At 38.2% G+C, this 26161-nt stretch overlaps 1 protein-coding gene across 2 annotated transcripts in view; it reads left to right on the top strand.

Annotated features, from left to right (window-relative positions):
• The window catches only part of FRS2 (fibroblast growth factor receptor substrate 2), a 48817-nt gene extending 22857 nt beyond the window's left edge, over positions 1-25960 (top strand). For both annotated transcript variants that reach the window (XM_027721920.2, XM_039391335.1), the window contains 6 exons: positions 10644-10749; positions 14166-14257; positions 16025-16211; positions 19165-19323; positions 20243-20406; positions 22787-25960. In XM_027721920.2, coding sequence (XP_027577721.1) covers positions 14192-14257; positions 16025-16211; positions 19165-19323; positions 20243-20406; positions 22787-23737 — 1527 coding nt within the window. In that variant the 5' untranslated portion in view covers positions 10644-10749; positions 14166-14191 and the 3' untranslated portion in view covers positions 23738-25960. The remainder of the gene's footprint in view (positions 1-10643; positions 10750-14165; positions 14258-16024; positions 16212-19164; positions 19324-20242; positions 20407-22786) is intronic.
• The last annotated feature ends 201 nt before the right edge of the window (positions 25961-26161 follow it).

Here is a 26161-nt window from a genome sequence, read left to right as displayed (position 1 = left end):
GAGCAGGGCTGCGGACCCCCCAGGCAACTGGAAGGACCCGTAAGACACCCACTGGATCTGACAACGAGACTTGGTTGTTGCAATTTTGATGTTCCTTGGTCGAAGTGGTGGTCGCAGTCTGCACCCATCGAGGTGGTGGTGGAAGCCCTGGGTGGTGAGGAAGGTCCTGTGTGGCGAGGGAAGAAACCTCGTGGTGAGTGAAGTCCAAGTGTGGTCTTTTATTGGGCTTAGGCTATGTGGGAATGCCTGCAGTACCTTCTCTGGGGTGGGAGGTTCTGCACTGGATGATGTAATACTGGATCACAGGATATTTTGGGAGTCTTTGACATCTTCTAAGATGTTACAGCTGCCAGTTATGTCAGCACAGGTGGATCCATTATGGCCAGCATCAGAGATTAATGACTTCAGACTGTGTGCAAATTGTCCTGATGCTTCCCCGGAGGGCAGTTACCACAGCTGAGTCATTTGTGTGAAGACAAAGAAACACTATCCAGACTAGCAGGAATTTGCCTCTCTCCTTTCTTGTTCAACACCCAGCTTGTAGCCTGAGGTGGCAGGTGTGAATGCCTTTAGCACCTGGGTGGTTACTTTGCACGTGGTCAGCTTGCACCTTGATTGTCTGAGTCCTCAACATTCCAATCTTTCACACTTGTGGATACATTCTTGTCCTAGGATAATAATACCACCCTTATCTCAAGTTCCCCTCGCAGTCCAAATTAGTAGGCATATTTGGGGAAAAGAAAAAAGAAAGGCTGGATACCAGAGTTTTTGTATAACCCCAGACAACGAGCCTTGAGCTTATGGACTACAGTTCAGGGAAAGCTATTTTAGGAGTTGCAGTGGCTGACTTATGAATAGGGACTCTTCATAAATGAGACAACTTGTCTGCTTTAGCCAATGAAACAGTTAATGTCAAGAATACTTCAGTTGGGAACTCACATGGAGGTCTGCAGGGCTTTCAGAGCATCATTAGTGCATTTGTTTTGGTTTCTTGTTTCCAAGGCCTTTTTGAAGTTTAATAATAAAAAATATAACAGAAGAGCTTCTGTTTGTACCTTTTAAGCTAATGTACTCTACCAAGTGGTACTACTTCAATATCCATTATATAGCACAGCTGACACAGAGTATTGAGAGTGCAATCTGCTTTGGTAGTGTTATTGATGAAAGAGAGTATGAAATAAATATGAAGAATTAATGTAGTATACTATAGGAATACACATGCTGGCTGGTGTCTCCCCTGGCCTCAATGTATATGTTTTCCACGGTGGAAGTTCATCAGAAAAAAAAAAGCAAATGGTGTAGCCGTGGAGGGTAAATTTTGGAGGCTTTAGTCCCAAGTAAAGACAAGACCCTGCTTTGGAATTGATACCATTTTCAAAGACTAAGGATGCCTTAGAGTTTTTAATATTTGTAGCAAATATGGAGTTTTAGTATGGCTGTAAAGTGTCTCACACTTTATAATAGCAGTTGACAGTTACCAAACCTGTTTTCATGCTTCATTTCGAATGGGTGCTGCTTTGACATAGTCATGGCTTGTAATGGTAGGAAAGTTTTGACATCTTCAGCAGTCTTTAGAATTAATACTTTATGAGAGAAAGTGGGCATTCAATATTGCCATCAGGTGCTAACAAAATGGATGGGCAAAGACAAGCTTGTTCGTGCTTGCTATAAAACAAATCAGCTTGTCTTCCATATGCAAAAATGTTTGGAGTTTTAGTATGGTATTTTAAGCTGCATCAACCTCATTCTTAGTATCTTGAGGTTTCAGAAGTTTGCAGCACATTCACTCACAAAATAATACAGAAACATATGGCCATTGTGAACTCATATTTAGAAATTACCACTGAGTGCAGTTTGTAGAGTAACAAAACATCTATATGGAGGTTTTGAGGGGTACAGTGTTTCAGTGTGCAGTGCTGGGAATAATTCATAATCAAGGAGAAGAGGAGGTGCGTGAAGTTTGTCTGGAGCTGAAACTTAAGGCTACTGTCCCTGCACCAGGAAAGTCCACTTCTTAGGCCTTTCATTTAGGATTTTTTTTTTAAGCTGAGTTGTGTCACTCTTGCTCATTCAGAGTCTTCATATGTACTTATGAACTCAGATCTCGGAAATGATTGCTGTGTGAGAGCATGTGCTGCACGTATTCAGACGTCATAGTTGTTGATTAGAAAACATGCATGTGTTATGAAAATGAGAATCCAGAAAGATAATAGGGGATAATTTCAGTTCAATAAGGTGAATATGATTTTTCTGTGTAGTTGAAGGGTACCAGTGCTTTTAAATGTCATGTGACACACAAAGTGGACAGTTTAATCCTGAGAACCTCGCGCAGAAATTATTTTCCAAAGGACATCTTCACTGTACAAACAGTCTTTCAAACTAAAAATTTGGAATAGTAAAATGCTTGAAGAATAAGCTTCAGTAATGTCTTGCAAAGAGTTAAGTCTTACAAAAAGAAAACTTAAAATCAGATTCCCCTCCCTCACCCCCACCATTTCAATCTTAGGAGGGGCAGCTGTTAATTGTCTGTTGCACTCATTTATTTAATATGTTTTAAATATGTGTCAATACTCTGTTTTGAATATCCACCAACAGGAAAAGGAGCAATATGTACAGTATGATGCAACCTCAGTGCTGTCCTTATGTTAGGCTGCAAGCTCTTCCAGTGGCGTGTGTTCTGATCAGAGAACAGGCCTTACTGCTGGAATAGGTGTTGTGGGAATGGTGCTCTTCCTTATCAGGACAAACTAAGCTTTAATCTTTGTTCTGCTCCTTGTTTTGCTGTGTAGACACTGATATACACATGCACACACTAACACCCATGTTTCCATTTATATATATTCTTCTAATACTACTTTTACAGCTCTTTAAAATACTAGGAAGAGAGTTATACAAAGTGGACAATTTGTTATGGATTCTATAGAAAGGTGTGTTTATTCTTTGCTAAAAGAAAATGCTTTTAGCAATGTTAACATTGAACAGCAGTTGTCTAATGTGGTGTAAGTCATTTAATAAAATAAAGCTTTGTAGGGCTCTATATTAAGAGATCTAGGCTATTACAGAAATTTCTGTAGTGTTTCAGAAGTGATCAAGAAGGACACATTTTATAAGACTCTAAAAGGAGCTTTTCTAAAAAAATGGAAATATAATACGAGGAAGCAGACCTTTTAGCTGTGTTAATTGTAAAGGACTATGAATAAAGACTTTTTTGTTAAATGAAACTTTGCTCTCCATTGTACAGATAGATCAAACTAGTTTTTGGTAAATTCCATCTCCAGTAGAAATACACAGATCCTAATAGTCAGAATTTTTATGAGTTGGTGTAGCCCAAAGCACAGACAGACATCTATGCAGTCAAGTTACCATGATTTAGCAAATCAGCTGCATTAAGTAAATGTTCTAATGCTCTTCTTCCTTGCAAATACAAAGAAAAAAAAATTAACCTAAACCTGCTTTTTGGCAGATGCAGTTCAGTGGTGACAAAAGATACCCTAAGATTGTGGATTTTACTTTACTGAATGATCTACATAGTTTTGATTTAGAGGTGTAACTAGCTGTTGTTAATCTTTCCCTTTTATACAACAAGTTGGGGCTACAGGGTAGATAAGGTTAAATGATTATTCGAGTTTCTGCTTAAAGTGGGAAGAAAAAAATGTACAAGGAACACATGAGGAGGCATGTAAACAGAACTAAGAAAATCACGAGTTTCAAAAGTCGTGGAAAGAGTTCTGTGCAGAAAATCGAAAAATGGTAAATACAGAAGGCAAATTATTTTTTAAAGAACGCAGATTTAATGAGATATTGGGAGGATGTGAATATCAGTTTTCCGAGAAACAAAAGCCATATATAAAAGCTTGATGTTCAGGTAAGGCCAGGTTCCTTGTATCCAAGTGCTAAGAACTTGCTGATAGTGAAAGAGGAACCAATGGATGGATGAAGAAGGGCACATATTGAGAATACATACTGTATTTATTTATTTTTATAAAACACAGTGTCATGGTCTTAGTTTGGATAACATCTTACTGAATCTGCTTAGCATTTCAGTAAGAAAGACCCTGTAGGCTTTCCAGCATTGTTTCTATTAGTGTATTAGAAGACTGTGTGCTAAACATGTCAAAAATATAAAATGTTTGAGTGAGCGATGTTTCAGAGATTAAAATATTACAAAATATAAACTCAATGCCATTTACTTAATTACAAAATTTGGCACTTTGCTGGCTTTGAAAACTTGGCAAGACCTGTGGGCCTCAAGTTTTAGGAGGCATTTGTGGTTAAATATTGGAGAGCTGACTCACTATTTAAACAATTTCAAGCCAGGCTTCCTTTTCAAGAATAAAGCTAGATTCTCTCTTCTTCTTTGACCCCTTTACTTGACTTAATTATTGTAGCCTTCCACTTTATTTTCCCATCTTCTTTCCTTTCTCCTTGATCCTGTATCCAAAAAGCTTTTCCATAGCACTGCACTTAAAACTTCAGTCCCATTTCTTCTGGTCTGTTGTTGTGTAAAAGTGATGTTTTCTGTGTATGCTATTCCTTAGAGGACATTTTAAAAGAGATTCAGAATTTCCAAGAATAAAATAATTTAGTAGCCCTTGCTTGTTGAACCTAATGTTGTGGTTTGGAGTTTGATGTTCCGGCTGTTTCTTTTAAAAGGATGTAGTTAATCTGGCAGACATTCACAGAAAACAATATGGTTGTGTGGATCTGGAGAAATTGTTTTACTAAGAAATTGAAAAATATTTGCATGTGTGTAAGTTGTTTTAAAAATGATTCCAAGTAAAACGTAAGTCTTGTTTCTCTGGAAGTTCAGAGTAAGAGGATCGTCTTTTGGAGAGCGATTAAAGAGTAGAGCAAGGAACGATGTCCCACATCCTCAGAAGGATTAATGGGGATGGTGGAGCAAACAGCTTTTGCACTCCTGTTCAAGATGCATGTTTATTAAAGACCTGGAGTCTTTGAAATGCACTGAGGTGAAAATTTGAAACTCCATTTAGTGCTGCATAGGTATATGTGTGTGTGTGCACCTGTTGAATAGAACAGTTGTGCCAATCTAGTACCTGAATGAAATGTGTGATTACCCTTTATATCACGTTAGGATAGGCCAAAATATGGGGTACGACACCTCAGGATAAGGGAACGCAGTTCTTAGAATGTCATGCTAGAGCAAAGTGGAGAGGTGTAGGATCAGCGTTACAGAAATTGGTTTTAAAGATCACAAATTTAGCATTGGCAGAGCATTGCTGCGGTTCTCTCTGTCTTAGCTGTTTGAGCTGGACTTTAAGCTCTACTGTAATTGTGGTGAATATAAGAGCTTTTCTGTCAGAACGAGCATGGTTTTTGGAGGAATTACTGATGAAGAGTGTTCCTACAACTTCCTTCCTAACTCACCTAAGTTTGAGCATTTTCCTAAAATGATCACTTCTAAGGAGAACTGTAGAGAATTAATTTAATAGTAGCATATAATTTCAAAGTTTTGCATAATGACTCTTCAAGATCAGTTGGTAGTCCTGAATTTAAACAGCAAGGCTCCTAATTTGTTTTTTTTTATGTTTTATTTTATTTTATTTTTATTTAATGTATTGGATATTTTTAGGTGGGGTGAGGGGAAGAAATAAGAAGTTGCTGTTAATTTCAATTCCAAATATACAGAAACATATCCAGCAAACCAGATTGAGTTGTGAGGTGATCTGAGTGTTAAAAAGCAGGAGTAAGAAAAAAAAAAGAAAGCCTCTTGTGAGTTTGAGGAGCAGGCAGTTGGCAGCAGCAGAAGGTGCTAGCAAAGGAATGCTGCTGAGAGTGCGAGTTCTTGGTATAATCCTGCATCAGCCTCTCACTGCGTGTTCAAAGAGGGTTCTGAGGGCAATGTGCCGAAACGGCAAGCTTGTGTGCTGAAGCTTGTGTGTGGTTGCAATAATTTTGTTTTCATTGGAGCGAGAAGGCTTTACAGTTTAACTTTGGCTTTGCCAGTTTTGTTTTTTTGGGTTTGGTTTTTTTTTTTACTTTAGAGAGGGCTAAAGAGACAAAAGGAATGTACATTTATTACTGTATTTTAATCATAAGTCTGACAACATGCTCATTTACTAAAAATCTTGAGGTAAAACTCCACCTGTTAGCATGAGCGAAGTTATAAACTAGGTTCTGCAACTTCACCTCTACCATTCATAGTTTGTTTTCCATAATTGCAGCCAGCGGCACCAAACTCTTTCTCAGCATGTTTAGTTTCTTCTTGGATCTCCTTCGTTGTAGCTTTTAACTCTGTTATGGTCTGCTAGTACTGCTGCTTTTTTGTCCTTCTAGTACTTTGGACCTTCAATATTAATTCTCTTAGTAATCGTTGTGAAGCGAATGAAGGGCAAGGACTATGTCTGACCTTAGTTCAGTTTGCTTTATTATTAAAATGCCTTCTTCCCAAAACACATTCGCTTTTTGGGGGTGAATTGTTGTTACGTCATTGTTTGTGCAAGGCAAGAGCCTTCCAGGACACCTGAAAGAAAATGAGTTGATTTGGGTGACAGTGGCAGGCATGGGCAGGCAAGGAGACCATTTCGTGCCCCTTTTGCTGTCTCTCTCATGGATTTCTTCCTTTTCTGCTCAATGCTGATATCCCTTTAAACCCCTGTGTTTCCACAGGAGGACATTCTGGCTTTGGCACCTCTTACGTCTGTTCCGTCTCCGAACATTAAAGTCTTTGCTGATTTACAGATTTTTTTTCCCCCTTGAGAAATTATAAAGCAAGGGAGTCCTTTTTGTGACTGTTGGGGAAATAAGGCTCTTGGATCTGACCAGACTTAATAATTACTAGTTCAGGACAAATGCTTTATTTTGATGCTGCATCTCTTCTGTGCGTGTGAGGTCTGGTACGTGGGAGTCCCGTGTTCCAGAAACCTAAGTTTTGTTTTCCAATTGAAAGAACTTGGCTTCGTGGCAGTGCAGAAATGCTAGCCAAAATAAACAGAAGGTCAAAGTATGGGTTATTTTAAGTCCTAAGTAGGATACCAGGATTCTTAAATCCTATAGAATTTGCCACTGTGGATTACATCATGACTCTGAAGATGCAGGATATGCCACATCAGATAAATAGGTTATCCGTTTAATCCGTTGTATTAGCTAGTTATGAAATGGGCAGTATTTGGCTACCAGCAAAAGTCAAAGGACCGGTTACAGTACCATTTCTGCCTCCTTCACCTATCCTCTGGAAGGAATAACATGCCAATAAAACAGTCATTATTTTACTCAGTAACATTTTTCTTACCCGGTGGGTTGGTTTCTCTTATTTGTCTGTTTGCTGTCTTCCACTTTCATCCAAACTTTTTGTGCAGAAAGATTAAAGCTGCTTTGCTGCAGTGACAACTCCAGTTAATGAGCAGAGTGTAACGAGTTAGTTAGAAATTGTCTATGTATAACCTGAAATGTTCAGATTTATACTCTCTTTCTATTTTATCTCTGAGGTAACAGTCTCCAGGTGAAATTATTCCCTGTAGAAGAATCATTGACATCAACAAGTGCTCAAAAACTCTTGAGAAATTTAGTTATAATGTATCTGCAGGGATATGACTGTGTTTTCTTCAAGTATTTCCAATGGTGGGACTTTAAAAGAGCAGAAAGATATACTGGAATGAGCTTCAGGGAGGGACAGGTTCTATGCTGTGTGGCTGATCATAGGGAAATCAGAAAAACAAAACAAGCTGAATGGAGTTGCAAGTGTTCAAAGCAATTGAGTATGCAAGCTTCAAATGCTGTTATAAGATTTTGGGTTGGTAAAGGTAATGCAAATTTTGGCATTGGTTGGGGTGAATTTTTGAATAGAGGATATAATTCCCAATTTATGCAGGTTTGCCTTGCCTGGGATTTTTACTTTGCAGTGCAGTAATAAATGTGTTAGGGAGAAGCAGAAACTGCACTCCATCCTCTTCTCCCTCCTTGTATGACTGCACCCAACCACCACTGATGCTTCTTGAATGGCAAATCACAGCTCCTAAATTTGACAGTGTAGACATAACTGAAGAGATTAAGTTTTAGAGTTATAATTGTGAAAATGTCTACTTCTCCTTGTATGTTTAATTTTTGGTAAATATTTTGCAATCTGGGAAGATTTAAGAAAATCCCAAACAAAGTAAATAGCCAACTTGTAATTGGAAGCAGCTGATTGGAGAATTTTGTTACTGCTTTACATTTAAAAAAAGTTAACTGCTGTAAAATTTTGAAAGAAAAAATAAAAATTGTGCACTTTTTTTTATCATCAAGAACTCTGCTTAGATTGTTTAAAAGTCATTCTTAGGGAACTGAAACAGGCTAGTCTGCTTTAGGTAACCAAACCATGTGAAAGCTTTAAAACTTTGCTAGGTAAAGACTAATGCAAACATATCTGCAATAGGGTATGTTGCCTGTGAAAATTTTTAATTTTATTATTTTTCTAGTGACTACCTGTAAGATTCCACCAGAGTAGGTGGGTCAGGCTTTCTGTTCCCTCTTCTGCTCTTGAGTCCTGAAGATTTTAGCAGGGAATTTGGTAAACCTTAAATCTCAGTCATAGTGAAGGGGCTCCTTTTTCTGAAAGCTGGGCTGAGGTGACTAGGGTTGTGGTTCTGTCCCCAGCTGCTCTGGCACTGGCTAGACTCTCTGCTGAGCTGGCTTGGTACAGTAGCAAGCAAAAATCTAACCTGATAAAAATCATAGTTAAATAATACCAGCTAGATTGGGCAGGGCAAACATAGAACCAGAGCCTGTGCATGTTGCAGAGGGGTAGGTCCTAAATACAACTATATGCAAAAGTACATATCAAGCAGTTCAATAAGGTTTTTTTGTGTACCTTTGTGAAATCTAGGGTTTAGTTTCAAGTTAAGTTGTTAGTTATTTCTTTTTTGGTGTCTTATGGCAGTACACTCAAAAATTTATGCTGAATTGATGTCATCCATTTACATTAACTAGAATGGCTTTATTGGGTCACACTTGAAGTATCAGCTTGTCCAGCATTCTGTTTCTGGCAGTAAATAGTAAATTCTGACAGCAAATAGTAAATATATAGGGAAGGGAATAATAAAAAGAAACATTTTATGATCAGTCTTTAAGACACTTGGAAGTATCTGCAGCTTAGAGATTTTTTGAGCCAGATGTGACATCCTTGACTTTAAAAGCTGTTCATGGAGTTTGCTTTTGTCCAATTGCTTTTTGAGCCTGTAAATTTTTGGAACTCATTCCCACAAGACGTTGTGGATCACGAAGTTTAACTACGTACCATGTAGAGTATTTCTATGTAGTTCTTTGAACCCGCTCCTTAATGTCAACTGATGTTCCCTAGTGCTTGCATTTGGAAAATAGGTGTGCTTTATTTATCTTCTCTGTGTCACCTATAATTCCGTACTCATTTTTTCTGACCTCTGTGCTCCGTTTTTTTAGGCTGAGCCATATAAGTAGCATATTTCTAGTTTTACTCTGTCTTTTTTGACAGGGGAGGCTTGACTGCATACATTACTATGTCTGGGGGTGCACTGTGGATTCAACTGTGGGTTTGGTTTGGCTCTTTTAGTTCTTTCCAAACAGTTATGTTTCATTTTCTTTATGATAGCTATGGAGCTAGCATTTTCATTGAACTCCATGACTATGTGACTGATCTTTCCTAACAGACAGAGTTCCTTTGCTAGGTGTGTTATTTTGCATTTGCCAGTATTGAATTTCTGCTGATCTCTTGCACAATCCCTTCACAGTAAAAGTGTTTTGCAACTGTTGTAATGATGCCTAGGACCTGGAATGAATTTGGAACTACCTTACTCTTGATATCATGCAAAAAAGAAGAGTACTTTGGTTTCCCAAGATGATTTTAATCCAGGTGCAAGGCAGAGGACAGCAGATGAATATAAAGAATTGCAGCAAAAAAATTATAAGCAAAGCTGCAGTGGTTTCAAAGAAGTTTGTGTAGACATCCTGAAAGACTGATAAGAAAGACTAATAATAAAGCATTTTTCTGAGAAATTAGCCCTTCTATTGAGTTTAATAAGCAGCATCAAAGGAAATATTAAGTGCTTGTTTGGCAGTTTTACAAACAGAGAACAGAGGCTGCCAACTGTTAGCATGATGGAAGCAGCAGTTGTGTTTTTGGTGTTAAATGTGAGTGTATAGCTGGTGTGAGAATAATCCAGGGAGTGAGGGGAAGTAAAAGCAAGCAATTTATGGTTAATGCCATGGAGCAAGAATCATAAGGGAAGCAGAGAAAGGGTGATGTGTTAGTCATACAAGTCAGCATTTGTGTAGGTTCGCTAGAATAAGCAAGGGGAAGTTACACAGAGTAAGTTGTGTGTGTTCTGTTTGTCGGCTGTGGTTTGGTTCAGTATGTACTGAGGATAACGGGAGCTTCGCATCCATCCTTTCCACACACTAAATTGGGTAAGCAGTGAGTGGGGAATGAATGGAGTCTGCAGCGTGACAGGCTGTGCTGCAGAAAGGAATGCCAAATTATTTTCTTCCAAGGCACAAAAGCTCCAAGAGATTGGTCTTGTCTAAAACATCACTTCAGATGCCTCCTACTCATGAGGACCTCACTTGACATAACACTGACAAAATGATAATAAACAAAAGTCTGTATTTTTCTTAGTTTACTAACCAGCATCTTAAAAACAAGAAAATATGACATTGATTTACTCTTCTAGTTCTAGGTCAAATGATTAGTTCTGTGGCAAGACAGCATGACACTTTGAGTATGACAGAAGCCCTGATGCTGCAGCAGAGGCTGGGAATATTAATGGCCAAATCTAGGTGAGTGATTTTTAATTCTGCCAGTTCCCTACCTGTTTAATTTCTTCCTTATAGCCTTGGTTCATATCTCTCCTTTGAAGCAGCATTGCAGTTCTTGGTTTTCTGAAATATTAATATTAGAATATATTTAAGACAAAATAACGAACTTGTATGATTATTGATTACATAGCCTTTCTTTGTCATTCTTGAGATACTGAGGCTGTACTTCATCCATTTTCATATTCTACAGCTTTCTTCTTGCAACTCCAGTGATTTTTTTTCCCCAAAACCGTTTTGCAGTTAAGTTTTGAAGTTTTTTTTTAAAGTTTTTGGACACCTGCCTTTAGCAGATTTGATCAGTTATTTCATGCTGAATGCATAGAAAGTTATGATACAAACATCATGCAACTATCTAGTTTTGTTTACACTTTGTCAAAACATTTGAGGAGGTCTAAGTGCATGCATCTGTGCCTGAAGGCTGCAACCTGTTGTATGGAACAGAGTTTGAAAAGCTTTGCTGCAGATTTATATATTCACTGTTAATCTGCACTGCAGCTATTGTGACCTGTTGCTCCTCATAGCAGTAAATACGGCAGTGGCAGTGGGCTAACAAGAACAACGTCTGACCATTACTGTAGTGAGGCATTGTGGGGTGCCAGGGCAGGAAACCAGTAATTAGCTATTACTGGTTATTAGCTATCACTACCTGTATCTCCCTTTCTAAATAAAACAGGAAAGAAATAATAAAAATATGAGTAGTTAAAATAACAATGGGATGTGTGTGTGAAGATTATTAAAAGTGGTCTGTAACTGAGTGATTAGACTGATTAATAACATTCAGAGCTTCTCCTCACTGGGCCCAGTCCTTTCTATTATCTTTACTGATGATTTGGATGGGGGGATTGAGTCCACCATTAGCAAATTTGCAGATGACACCAAGCTAGGGGGGAGTGTTGATCTGCTGGAGGGTGGGAGGGCTCTGCAGAGGGACCTGGACAGGCTGGATAGATGGATCAAATCCAACCGTATAAGGTTCAACGAGGCCAAGTGCTGCATCCTACACTTTGGCCACAATAACCCCATGGAGCACTACAGGCTGGGGACAGAGTGGCTGGACAGTGGCCAGGCAGAAAGGGACCTGGGGGTTCTGATTGACAGCTGTCTGAACACGAGCCAGCAGTGTGCCCAGGTGGCCAAGAAGGTGAATGGCATCCTGGCCTGTATCGGGAACAGTGTGTCCAGCAGGACCAGAGCAGTGATTGTCCCCCTGTATTCGGCACTGGTGAGGCTGCACCTTGAGTACTGTGTCCAGTTCGGGGCCCCTCACTACATGAAATGATGTTGGTGTGCTGGAGTGAGTACAAAGAATGGCAACAAGGCTGATGAAGGGTCTTGAGCACAAGTCCTATATGAGGAGCAGTTGAGGGAGCTGGGGTTGTTTAGTTGGGAGAAGAGGAGGCTCAGGGGAGACCTCATCACTCTCTACAACTACCTGAAAGGAGGTTGTAGCCAGGTGAGGGTCAATCTCTTCTCCCAGGCAACCAGCAGCAGGACAAGAGGGCACGGCCTTAAGCTGCGCCAGGGGAGCTTTACGTTGGACATTAGGAAGAAGTTCTTCACAGAAAGGGTGATTGGGCATTGGAATGGGCTGCCCAGGGAGGTGGTGGAGTCACCATCCCTGGAGGTGTTTAAGAAAAGACTGGATGTGGCACTTGATGCCATGGTCTAGTTGACAAGGTGATGTTAGGTCATAGGTTGGACTCGATGATTGATCTCAGAGGTCTTTTCCAACCTAAACGACTCTGTGCAAATAAAAATAAATTGTTATATGTGACATAGCATCTCTCTACAGCAGAAGTAACCAAGCAACCCTCCAATTTCATCTTGATTTGGAAAAAAAGTTCTGTCAAATAAACGCATATTTTTGTGTTATGATGAGAAATGACATTAAAGAATCCATGATTTTGATTATGTGTCTGACGTTCTGCCTCTTTCTGACTAGATTAATCCAAGCCATGTTGTTACACTTTCTGTTAAGTTCTTGCTTCACCTCTGCAAGGGGTTGGTGGTAGATTTATAAAGGTTTATACAGTCTCTAAGGTAGAAGTATCTCTTGTGAGTGGCTTTTCTGATCAAGAAGAGGGGAAGAGTTAGATGCTCTTCACTGTATTCCTTGCACCTTATATCTCAGCAGACTAAAACGCTTTGTGGATACTACTGCTGCATGCTAATACAAATGCCCATCTAGAAAATAAGTCAGTTTTCTTAAGGTGACATCGGATTTTTTTCCCTCTTTAGTCAGGAAAAATTATCAACCCATTCTGTCTTCTTTCTTCTTGATTCCTAATGTCATATCTCTTGTTGACTTAATAGCTTTCTTCCAGGATTCTGTCCCATTTTTCATTTGTGTAGTGAAAATTTTAGTTCTTATGCAATATAAAGATGATGTAAATGGGTTTTCTTCTGTTGACTTCCTTGTATTTAAGAAATACAAGGCTTACCCCCCTCTGCGTGGTGATAGGGAGAAGCAGCAAGTTGTGAGATTTGGTTGTGTGAACATTTTATCGTACTGTTTTATGAAAGTTTTGCTATATATAGAAAAACCTTTAAATGAAAATATCAAAAAAATCAAGTATTTATTTTTGGTTTCATTAATTTAGACATGCAGTTCTGTGTTAGTTGCGTATTTTACTATTTTATAGCAAATATATAACAATTCAAATGGTACTCAATAGATTCCCCCCCACCCCCAAATTTTAAAATATTTGCGTGGAATGTGAGTTTTTTCCTTCCCTTGACTTTGATTACATAATTTGATGCACATTGCTATATGAGAAGTATTCAAAAGTGGAAGCACAGAACTTCACGGCATGGCTGCTAGCACACAGCTGCCTCCAGGCCTGGAATGCCTCCACCCTCTCTTGCAAAGCAGCCCTGGAGCTGCCAAAGCCAAGGCAGCCTTTCAGGATTGTCATGTGTGCTCTTTGTGTTGCCTGTGCCTGGTAACCTCCTACAGCCCAGGGCTTCTAGGGGCGGCACTAGGGCTGTGCTCAGCAGCCTGAGCCAGGGAGTCATCATTTAGGCCCCAGTTTAGGAGATGAAAATCACACTCGGTGAGTTGTTGGTTTTTGTTTTCCCCTAAGCTGCTACCATGGGAATTAAGGTGACAGATTAGATGCATCTGTTTGGTAGTAACCTCAGGTTGAATTATTGGTAGGACTTTAACAGCTCAGTGTTGCCACTCCTTAATGCCAAATCTAACTTAACTACTATACTTGTAGTATCTATGTTGACTTTTTGTATCTTATGATTGCAAAATTCATCATGAAAAATTGTAATTTCAGAGAGTAATTTGCATTTGGTTGTTTTTGTTGATGTTACTCTATTTTTACTTATCCTAAATGACTTTGTTGGTTGGGGTTTTTTTTTCCCTTTAGAGATCAGATGGTCTTCTAAAGAAGTCATGGGTAGCTGTTGTAGCTGTCCAGATAAAGAAACTGTCCCAGATAACCACCGAAACAAGTTTAAGGTATGCGACTTACATGGTATGCTGTGAATTATTTTGTTGCTTTCTTGCAGGGTAGGTCTGGGATTGAAAAACATTAAATGAAAACAGAGTGCAGATTTCTGAATAGTTGAAACATTGCAGAGTTGCAGGTGTCTGTGGCTACAGGTTTCTCCTGCCCCTTTGAGGGATCCTCTTTTATGAGTAGTGACAGGAATTGCCCAGATAGGGTAGGCTTTTTAGGACAGTTTTGATCTTTAGGGAGGAGAAGAAACGCTGTACTTTGATCCATCTCCATTTCAGTTGGTAGGGGCCAAGTAAGTGGTGTTGTCTCTGGGAACTTACAGAAGTTAGGAAAGTATCCGTAAGCATAAGGGAAGAGCTATTAGAGAAGTGTGATTGTGAACCTGAATGCGGGGTCAGCAATAGAAAATTTTAGGATGGCTGATTTTACTTGAAGGTCACTACTGATTGTAGCATTTTGAGAACTTTTGCCCTTTACTTGGAAGAAATTTATTTCTAAATGTGCTTTTGTCCCATATATCTCTGGAATTTATAAGCTTGTGAACACTTGTTCATGTGCTTAACATGCTAAACATGAAGCTGCTGAAGTCAGTGACTTTAAGTAAACATACCTTTGCATAGTCACACAAGTCAGATTTGCTTCTGTGCTCCAAACTCTGAGTTGACAAAGGAATGTAATGCTTCCATAGTGAAAAATGATTCATGTGTTGCCTTAGGGAAATGTTTAGTATTGTCAGTAAAGAAAGCTGAAGGATAAAATATTTATCTGTTTTCTTGCTCTTTATGCATTTGACATCACTTTGTGTAACTAGTTCCTAATTTTCTCCTTGTAGAATTTCTCTGTTGTTTGGATCGCTGATTTATAGCAGCAGGAGGGAGAAGATGAAAGAATGTAATTTGCAAAATGAGGAAAATTGGCATAAGCCTCAGTGGCAGATGAAACTATTCCTAATTCTTTTCAATTGACTAGATTTCAAGTTGAAAATGTCTCTCTAAGGAGTAACATTAATTCCATAGGGAAAATTTTTGGTAGCTTTTTAATGAATAACAAAGAATCGCACTAAAAGCAGCATTGTGAGATAAAATACATGCAGAGGAAAATACATATATTGTCCAAATTCCATAAAGGATGCAGATGACCTCAAAATAGTTTAAACGCAGAACAGAATAAGAGTTGAAGCTTTACGCACATGTTTTCACACAAGGTAACTATAGGGTATTTGAGTTATTTGTTGACTTTAAAAAGGCAGCAAAATATCTAAAATTGTTGGGTGCTTCAGCACAGTGTAAGGCTATAATGCATGTGAAGGAAGCTTTACCCTGGAGCCGCTTACCCTTTTTTATTCTTTTTCCCAACTGTAAGTGGGATTATATGACAAAGCAAATACTTTTTTTTTAGAAATGGGGCTCTGAGAGATTCCATTATCTGAGGAATGCCTTATGCATGTAGAAATACTTGAATATGTACATAAAGCCAGTTTATAAAAAAGTATTTGACTTATGAATCTCTTCTACTTTAAATTTCTCACCAGATTTTACAGTAATGTTAGGCAGTTTCATTCGTATTGCTTTTAAATAAGTATTATTTTAATTTTTTTAATTCTGGGTTGGGGAAGCAAAGGAACTAGTTTGGTGAGTTGTTCTTTTTTTTTGTTTGTTTGGGTTTTTTTAAAAACTTTTACTTCAAGGATCGTAACTAGATTATTAGAAGTGGTATTGTTTCTCAAAAGAGTACTTACCTAATACTTTTTAACTTCTTTTTTATAGGTTATTAATGTGGATGATGATGGTAATGAACTGGGTTCTGGCATAATGGAACTTACAGATACAGAATTGATTTTGTACACCCGTAAAAGGGACTCTGTAAAATGGCACTACCTCTGTCTCCGTCGCTATGGCTATGACTCAAATCTTTTTTCTTTTGAAAGTGGTCGAAGGTGTCAAACTGGACAAGGTACGTGGAAATTTTGTATATAAAGATGTTGGAAATTTATTTGATGTTGGAAGATATTTACTGGTTCTTTTGGCAAGGGTTATAAAGGCTATAGTTTTATATGTGAGTGTGGTTTCTGGGAAAAAATTACCTCATGAGGAATGAGGATTTGAGCTGCACATAGTTTTTGGCATTGTAGGTCTGGAGGACTTGAAGTTTCTATGTGTGAATACTTTTGGTCAGCTTAAGAGGTGGTATTGACAGGGAAATTCTCCTGCCTCAGAGGTTGCCTTGACTTTCAGGGGGAGGCAGTGGAATCTGGAACTGGGGAGGAATTTCTTCAGAATTCGAAGAATTATCTATTTTTAGATTTTAAAAGACTAGAGCTCTGATGTGAACTGGATGTCCCCACCTTATTATTATCTTCAGTAACATACTTGTGTTTCATCCTCTTCCTAAAGCAAATTACCACTTTCAATTATATCAATTACATAATTCTCAAATTTTTACATGTTTTGGTATGAAGTGTGTATACTTCAGCTATGCTCAGTTATTTTCTGTGTGGCTTTCACTGGAAGATAGTTACCTTTCCAGTTCCCAGACCGTGCCTGCCTTGGCCAAGGTTGGCTGCCTCTGAGAAGATTCAGGCTTTTCTCTCTTCACTGCAGCAGTCCCTGGGGAGGAGGTTTTGGTTGAGGTCTTGGCCTCATTTTGTATCTTTCTACTGTGAAGTAGCTGTGCGTAGTTGGAATTCTTATGTATTCATATGTTGTGAAATTATCAATAACAATATTTAGAAACTGCAATTTTTGGTTTTTAATTTCACTGTAAAAAAAATCAGGAAGATCAAAGAACTTGGTCATAAGTAAACCTGGTAAATCTTCATTGTCCAAGCAGACAAATTCTTTTTTATAAGTGTTTTAGAAGACATTCTCAGTTTGTCTCCTAATAAGAAATGGAGATGTTTTCAAATGTCACACTACTAAAATAAATTTTCAGAATTCTAAACAGAAAGTAATAAACTTTGTTTTGAAGATAATCACTGTAATTGATTTTGCAGGCTTAATTTATTGCTTCTTTTAAACATTGAAAAGAGATACTAATAATATTTAATTGAAAATACTAATTTGAAGGTTCTTTTCTACAGTCTATTAGCAAGTGTGCAAAATTTTCCACCGAGTCTAATTGACTTCTCTGCTTTCCTCCCAATTGCTTTATTCTTTTTTTTTTTTAACAGAGAAGATTAAGCAGGTTGTGTAAGCAGCAACCCTTTCCTCCCTCTTTTGTTTCTTGACTTCCTTATGTGATATTAAAATACTGTGAATATTGAGAAAAAAGAAATCTGGCAGAAAATGGTCTTTGCTGTCCTTTTGCAATGGAGCATTGTTCCTGAGACCTACACTGTGTTTTGTGGGCACAGTTGCAAAACCTCATCTTTGCTTTGTGTGTTAACTGAGTTTTTCATTTGAGAATTCACTGGATACTGCTGAGCAACTTCTTGCATTAGTCAGTATTCTTGTTTGTGTTTTCCCTTTAATCTCAAATTATATCTATTGATTAGTTGTCAGAGTGCATTGATGGTGAAACACTGAGTTTGTGCTAGGTGTTAAAAAACTTGAAGACATGTTTTAGGAGCACAGCTAATAGATAATTCAGGATAGAAAACTTGGAGAACCTGGTGTGTGTCACCATGTTGTGTGACAGATCACATTGTATTTAATGTGAATGTATTTAAAGGCAGCTGAATTTCTTGGAAACATACTGGGAGCTTTACAAGCTTGTGAACCTAGATTTTTTTAAATTCTATTTTTTATCTGTTAAGATTTAAGTATCAAGTGTGAATTTTCAGAAACACACAAAATATTAAACATGGACTATTGTACTTTAGCTGGATCATGGGTCAGGGAAATATAGTAGTAGAAGCTCTGTAGCTGCAATGTTACAAGCATGAAGCTTATTCAGTGCACCAGCTCAAATTAATCATTGAGTGTCATTCCTCCTAGCCCGCTTGGTGTATTCCCAGCTGGGTTTTTGTGAACCTCTGCCATGTGGAGCATTTCTTGTAGTTCTGATCCGTCACAGTTCTGCGTCCCTAAATAAATACATGATGATAGTAATTGCCAGCATATTCACATAACTGCATTTCCCGTCGGAGTAGCTATATAGATAGGTAGTTTTTAGTAAAGAGTGTTTTAAGATTGTAATACTCACTTTGAAAAATGAGCACCTGCACCCACGTTTAACAAGCATGTCAACTTTAACTTCATGCTTTCAATGGAAGAATAATCCAAAGCTGCGACTTTGCTGGTGAGGGTAAGTTGGGACGCTCCCTGCTGTTCAAAGGCAAAGTGGCACAATACACACACAACATAGTCGGTATTGCTGCTAACTTTGTGTTCTGTGTCTATTAGCCTAAAGCAATTAGTTTGTTACTGTCTGTTTCACACAGTTTGTCTTACTAGCTTTTAATTTTAATCCTCTTAAAGAAACTAAGCTTTTACTCAGTGTTTAAATCCTTTTTTGTTATGCAGGTATCTTCTTTTTATGGTAATTTAATAGAAATCCAATTTAGGAAATATGACCTTGTAGCACCACTGTAGTTTCATTTGAAGATTTTTAAAAATTGTATTTATTTAGTAGGTATCCTTTTTATGAGCTTAAAAGAAAGAACCTTGTGGTGTTTTCCCCTCCCCATTTACCACTCAAAACTTAATTTTGCTCTTAACTGAATCAGTTTTCTGTTCCCATGCACTCTTGGTGCATGGGAACCTTATTCTTCTATGAGATAACCACTTTAAAGGTTCTCACAGTAACTTTGTGTGTTTTGGTACAATAAAAATTTCATAACATTTTTGCTTCTTTAACAGGTATTCTTTATGTGGATTCCAGTTCTATTTCTTGAAAGTTATATATATTGCGAGGCATGTTTCTTAGTTAAAGGATTTTTAATTTTTTTGTGTGTGTGTACTTGTAGGAATCTTTGCCTTTAAATGTGCCCGGGCAGAAGAGCTATTTAACATGTTACAAGAGATAATGCAGAATAATAGCATAAATGTGGTAGAGGAACCAGTAGTAGAAAGGAATAATCATCAAACTGAATTGGAAGTTCCAAGAACCCCTCGAACACCTACCAGTAAGTATGGTTCTACTGTCAGATGACATACCTGAATGTAATGTGGTACTTAGCTGAAAATAGCATTTGATTTGCATTTAATCTTTAAATAATTAAAAAGAAAGCTAATTTAAAGCTGAGACTAACTACCAGTAATGTAGTCTATGGAGGTACTTGCTGAGGATTCTCTTTTGAGAACCCTAAGTCTTGGAAGCAGAACTGCTATAGTAAAATTCTTCACCTCTATGAAATAAGTTTTGGGAACTTAGTTGTTGCATGAGAATGCTTACAAATACACCTATTGAATTGCTTTATAATATATCAACATGTTTTACCTGTAGCATTTCTGAGAAATGTTAATGTTGGGCAGTGTTCCAACCTTTTTATTAGGGGAAAAAAAGTACTGGTAAAACCACGTGTACAGTGGCTTTGGAATCTTTTTCTTTTGCTCGAAGTGGGAGGACGGGCAGACTGGAGTGCTTTCAGAAATACCAGAAGATTTTAGGTAATCTCACCCAGATGGCTTGATATTTGAAACTAGGAATTCTAAGTTGTTGATGATTTTAGAGGAATGGAAGCTTAGGTAAATAAGTCTCTATTTGTCAGGGAGACACGTTAATGATAGAAAGCTGGATAGGGAGCTTAGTGGGAGGACTGCAGTGTGTAATACACCCAGGTTTCATAGTTGCTTCAGACATGTTTCCCAGTAAATACTGGGATGCTATTCTCTGCTGTCTGTTTCCTTCCTCCAAGCAAAATTGAGCCTTGTGAATATTTAATACTGTTTTACATATTTTAATTTCCCTTTTGAAAATTGAAAATGAATATATAAAGCATCTTACCCTTTTGAAAATTGAAAATGAATATATAAAGCATCTTACTAATATACAGTAAAATGTTCTATTTTAATATGGTTTTGCTTGTTTTCTAATTGAATCAGCTCCTGGGTTCAATGCACAAAGTTTACCTAATGGCTATCCCAGATACCCATCTTTTGGAGATGCTTCATCACATCCTTCCAGCAGACATCCTTCTGTGGGAAGTGCACGCCTCCCCTCTGTCGGTGAAGAATCAACACATCCTTTACTTGTAGCAGAAGAGCAAGTGAGTGGGTTTTTTCCCCTCATACAACTTAGGTTCCACATTACTTCAGATTTTTATCATGATTTTTCTGTAGGCTTTCACTTGTGTTTTTCAGTATCAGGTGTAATGTATTTCTACCGTATTTTAACTACCTCAGAAAAGTGTCTATTATATAATTTTTATTATATTTTGCCTCCTCAAAATGATACTTTGTAGGATAGCTTCGTATTTATATACAAATAAAATATAGAAACATGTATAGTATAATGCATGTATTTGCATTATACTATTTTCAAAAATGTCAGTAATTATTTTTAACACAAGTAATTGTACATTATAATGTACATATTGTACATTATAATGAGAGATCCTGGTCAAAAAGCTTCTTTATGTGTAAGTCTTCTCTTTGGCAAATAGAAATCATGGAATATTTTAGGTTATAAGGGACCTCTAGTCCTCCAGATCAAATTTTTAAGTTAGAGACAGCTGCACAGAGCCTTGTCCTGGTCATGTTTTTAATACTGCAAACAAGGGGATTCCACAGAACCTGAGCCATGTGTTCCAGTGTTTCACCACCTTTGTTGTGAAAACATTTCTCCCTAATATGTAATCAGATTTTTTCTTGTTACAGCTGTTGTCCACTGCCCCTTAGCCTTTTGCTGAATATCTCCAAAAAGGGTCTGGCTCTGTCTTCTTTATATGTTAGGTAGTTGAAAACAGCTGTTAATTGGTTCCCTGGCCTTTTCATTAAGACCGAACAAAGATGGTGCTCTCAGCTTCTCCTTGTATGTCACACGCTCCAGCCCTCCACTAGACTTTCTCCAGTATGGTGATGTCTGTCTTGTACTGAGGAGCTCAGATTCAGTCTCACAAGAACTGAGCTGATGGTAATAATCATGTTCCTTAACCTACTGGCTGTGCTACTGCTGACACAAACCAGTGCAGGTTTGGTTTTTCATTGCTGCCAGAGCATGCTGCTGACTCACATTTGATTTACCATCTACCCGGACCCCCAGCTTTGCTGCAAGGCTCCTTTTCAAGTCAGTTGGTGTCTAGCCTGTTGGTGGTGTTCTGTACCAGGCACCGGACTTTGCATTTGCTGTTGCTGAGGTTTCCATGAGGTCAGTTTTCCAGGCTGCTGAGATCCCTCTCAATGGAAAGCCTACCAGTCTGGGAAAGACTGAAGACTCTCAGAGGGTGTGTTCTCTCTTATCATTCAGGTTGCTGATGAAAATGTTAGATGTTAGTTAAGTTTAATAATGTCATGTGGTTTAGGAAGATTTCTGTGTGTGACAAGAAGCAGTGTTGGAAACCAGAAAGGGTAACCAGAGCAGAGTGCAGAGAACTGTCTTGTGGGAAAGGATTTGTTAGGAGCCACCACAGAATAGTTCAGGTGTTATTGTTGGAGTTATTGAAGAGTAAATGAGTTAAAGTATCAGTGTAAGAGTCAAGTGAGCTGTAAATAACACTTCAGCCTGTAGAGCTTGACAGAGAGGTTTGGAAGGCTACACAACTGCTGCTGTAAAATACTACTTTTGCCGTTTGGGTATCCAGACATAGAATTCAAATTTAGAGAAAGAATGCAGTGTTTCCCATTCAGCCTTGTGTTGATCCACTTCGGGAAATTGGAGGGATAACCTAGTAGTGTATTTTTGCCTTTCCTAGCAGCATATGGTGACAACTCCTGCTTCTATTTAATTCTGAGTTCCACTCTTCATATGGAATTATATATTTTTCTATTTCAGTTTCTGTTATTATGAAGCTGTTGGCTCTTGAAGAAAGAATTGTCTGTTCTTTCAGTAGACCCAACCTCTCTTTTTGTTCCTGCAGTAGTACACAAGGCAAGAGCCTGAGGGTTTTTTTAGGTCTCTCTATGGTTTTGTTTTGTTTTGATTTGCAAGTTTCCTTTGCAATGTGGAAATTACAAAGACAAATTTAGGAAAATAACTGGTGGTCGCTGTCATGGTAAGGGACAAAAAAGTAAAGCTCTCACTAATCTGTCCATGTGAAGTAATGAGCTAATGGATGTAATGGAGTAAGGAGCAGCCCAAGTTTGCCCTGATCAGAGCAGAGCTGTAATAGAACCTGAAAAGTGAGAATTAGAGCACAACTGAGATAAAACATCAAATAAAACTAATTATTAATCTAAAATATAAATTTGGTTCTTTTGTTATAGTAGCATTAACAAAACCAACAACAAAATTTCAGGGAAAAAACCCCAAACTGACCACAGTTCAACAAAATGTGAGAGGTGACCTTTACTCTTAAACACCTGGCATAACAAGATTTTATTTTCTGGTATTTTTATTAGAAAAGTGGGGAGCTAAGAAGGAAAGAAATTTGGAGAGGGAAAAAGAGGCACAAAGAGCATTTGAATTTCCTCATTTTTTCTTCCTCTTAGGTGCACACTTACGTCAACACTACTGGAGTACAAGAAGAAAGAAAAAATCGATTGAGTGTGCATGTGCCACTGGAATCAAAGCTTTCAAACACTGAAATAACTAAAGTGAAAGAAGATCAGATGTGTACTGATGACAGAGATGCTCAGGTTCTCCTGGAGCCTGAAGGAGTCAAATTTGTTTTAGGACCAACACCTGTTCAAAGGCAGTTAATGGAAAGAGAGAAACTGGAGCAACTTGGGAGAGATCAAGTTAGCGGCAGCAGCACAAACAACACTGAATGGGACACTGGGTACGACAGCGATGAACGTAGAGAAACACCATCTGGTAATAAACTGGTGTATGAAAATATAAATAGGTTATCAATCCCTAGTGCCTCAGGGGTCAGGAGAGGTCGCTTGACATCAACCAGTACCTCAGACACCCAGAACATTAACAACTCTGCTCAGAGGAGAACTGCGCTGTTGAACTATGAGAACTTGCCATCCTTGCCTCCTGTTTGGGAAGCTCGCAAGCTGAGTAGAGATGAAGATGACAGTTTAGGACCAAAGACCCCATCTCTGAATGGCTACCACAATAACCTAGATCTAATGCATAATTATGTCAATACAGAGAATGTAACAGTACCAGCAAGTGCTCATAAAATAGAATTTGCACGACGTCGGGACTGTACCCCAACAGTCTTTAACTTTGACATTAGGCGTCCAAGTTTAGAACACAGGCAGCTCAACTATATACAGGTTGACTTGGAAGGTGGTAGTGACTCTGACAACCCTCAGACTCCAAAAACCCCCACCACTCCACTTCCGCAAACTCCAACCAGGCGCACAGACCTGTATGCTGTGATAGACATTGAAAGAACTGCTGCTATGTCAAGCTTGCAAAAAGCACTGCCCCGAGATGATGGTACTTCTAGGAAAACTAGACATAACAGTACTGACCTGCCTATGTGAGCCTGGGAAGCATTGAATCATTTGCACCTTTTGTGAAGTTTATAACATTGAAGATGCGAGTACTTTGCATTTCTTAACACTAATGCCTTTTATAGACTAATAGAACTTTTTCTGCATACTTCATGTACTTGTCTAACTAAAGGGAATTAATGTAGAGCAAGTATTCATCTAGGTAACACTATTTCATTCTACAGTAGAAGTAATTACTGCATAGCAGCATCACCACCTTTCACAGTGCCTCTTTAATTGATTAGAGTCTGAGTGACATGCTGGTTTTGAATTTATAAATATTCTGGTCTGGTGCCTATACTCATTAATGGCATTTATAACACTTTTTAAAGCCTCTTGATATGTGCATTATTAGCAGGTAAACCTAATCTTTCAATATACATATCTTACATTCATTTCTCATTGAAGTGGTTCCTCCAGAATGAAATGTATGTAATACACTAATTCACTCAGTTTGACACACACAAGATACATTGGTTCATCTCAAGGAATACAAACACCACACCTTTTTTGCCTGTGGGCAAGAAGGCCTCTAATTCCTGACAGTTTTCTCAACTTGTGTGATTTTTGAGAGGTCACATTGATGTTCGTTGATCAGAGCTATAAACACATCTAAATCCAGCCTTAAGCTCCTTCCGCTAGAATAGAATTCCAAGTTGCATATCAAATTCCCTGTGAAATCTGGCAAAATTTTAATCCCATTAGAGTTTTGGGGTTTTTTGTGAAGGAATTCACAGGTGGGCTGTATGAATTAAGGCTCTCTTGTCATTTCTTAGTTCACTGTCCTTTTCTTTCTTTGCATTTGTATGTTTCTTTTTTATTTGTTCCATAATGTCTTGTTTTAAAAGTAAAAATTTTGTACATATCTTTAATTATTGTTCAGGGTCATATATGTGTTTGTCTTATTCTCTGCATTTGACAAAGAAAGACTCGTGAAGGTCAAATAGTTGTCTTTGTCCAGTGTTCTACTTTTTTATGCCTGACAGAAATATCCCAGCTCTCCAGCAGCATGCATTATTGCACAACTGGAAAGGTTTATTATGCAGTTATTGTCTTCCTCTAAAGCATCAAACACAGGTTACACGGGAGGCAGGGTACTGGACTTGATAGTTCTTTATAGAAAGTTGTACATTCTAGCAGTGTGCATCCATAGGTGATAGTATACTTTAATTTAGAAAGATATGTAGTAAATTATCTGAAGGTAGTATTATCTACAAGCGTAATTCTTTTCCTTTTGCAGTTGGTGAATTTGGTCACAATGATGGCTGCTCAGTGTTACAGGTACATCCAGGTAGAATGTTCTTTGTTGAATACTCCAGATGCACCCTTAGAAGTTTTTATTTTGTTTTGTTTATTAATACTCTGAATAATCTTAGAATTCTGGCAGTATTGCAGGCGCACCTTGGTACTAGCAGTAGAAGAGATTGCTCTTGAGCCTGTGATTGCAAAGGAACTGACACTTGTGTGAACTGGTATGATGTAAAATAACCCCTGAACTGTGAGGAAAAACATGCACGAAAAGCCATTTGGAGATCTGGAAAAGCATTAAGGGTCTTCATGCAATATTTGAGTTGAAGTTTTATAAAAAAAAAAACTACAGTTATTTTCAGTCTTTTAAATTGGTGTGTATTTCTGTTCCTCTTTTTTCTTTGGTCTTCTCTCATTTAGTAGTGGCATCAGTAGTAGCACCTGAAATACATGTGTCTTGCCACACCATTAGCTGGTATCAGGCAACTTTTTCACTTTAATTATTTTTTACAGACTGTATGGTACTGAAATACCAGATGCATAAAGACTATAATTTGCAGAAGTAAAAGATGGGAGTCACTGAGACCATTATGAGGACCATAAACGAAATTTAAAAAAACAAAACAAAACAATCCTCATTAATGATTTCATGATCAGCCTTTGCATATTCTTGTGATAGGCTTGTTGACTTGTGGTGAGACCTTGGTACTCAAAAAGGTAATGACTACCTAAAGCTAGGCTTTTTACAGGTCTGCAGTCTCTTGAAAGGAGCCAGGTGGGGGTCAGCCTCTTCTCTGAGGCAACTAGTGATGAGACAGGAGGACATAGTCTTGAGCTGCACCAGAGGAGGTTTACGTTGGACATTAGCAAGAAATTCATCACAGAACGTATGATTAGACATTGGAACGGGCTGCCCAGAGAGGTGGTGGAGTTACCGTCCCTGGAGGTGTTTAAGGAAAGACTGAATGTGGCACTGAGTGCCATGGTCTAGTTGACGAGGTAGTGTTCAGTCACAGGTTGGACTCGATGATCTCAGAGGTCTTTTCCAACTTAATTGATTCTGTGATTCTGTAAGTGTTCCCACACATCTTTGCCATTGCCTCACCTTATGCTATGGACCAGTCTTGGTCTGTACTGAAGAGAAATTACCATGCATTGCAAAATACT

Source organism: Pipra filicauda, unplaced genomic scaffold (genome assembly GCF_003945595.2).
Source record: "Pipra filicauda isolate LSUMZ 115617 unplaced genomic scaffold, ASM394559v2 scaffold93_size3172892_pilon, whole genome shotgun sequence".
Taxonomy (NCBI): domain Eukaryota; kingdom Metazoa; phylum Chordata; class Aves; order Passeriformes; family Pipridae; genus Pipra; species Pipra filicauda.
Note: the sequence above shows the minus strand (reverse complement) of the source record. Positions and strands in the feature narration are given on the sequence as shown.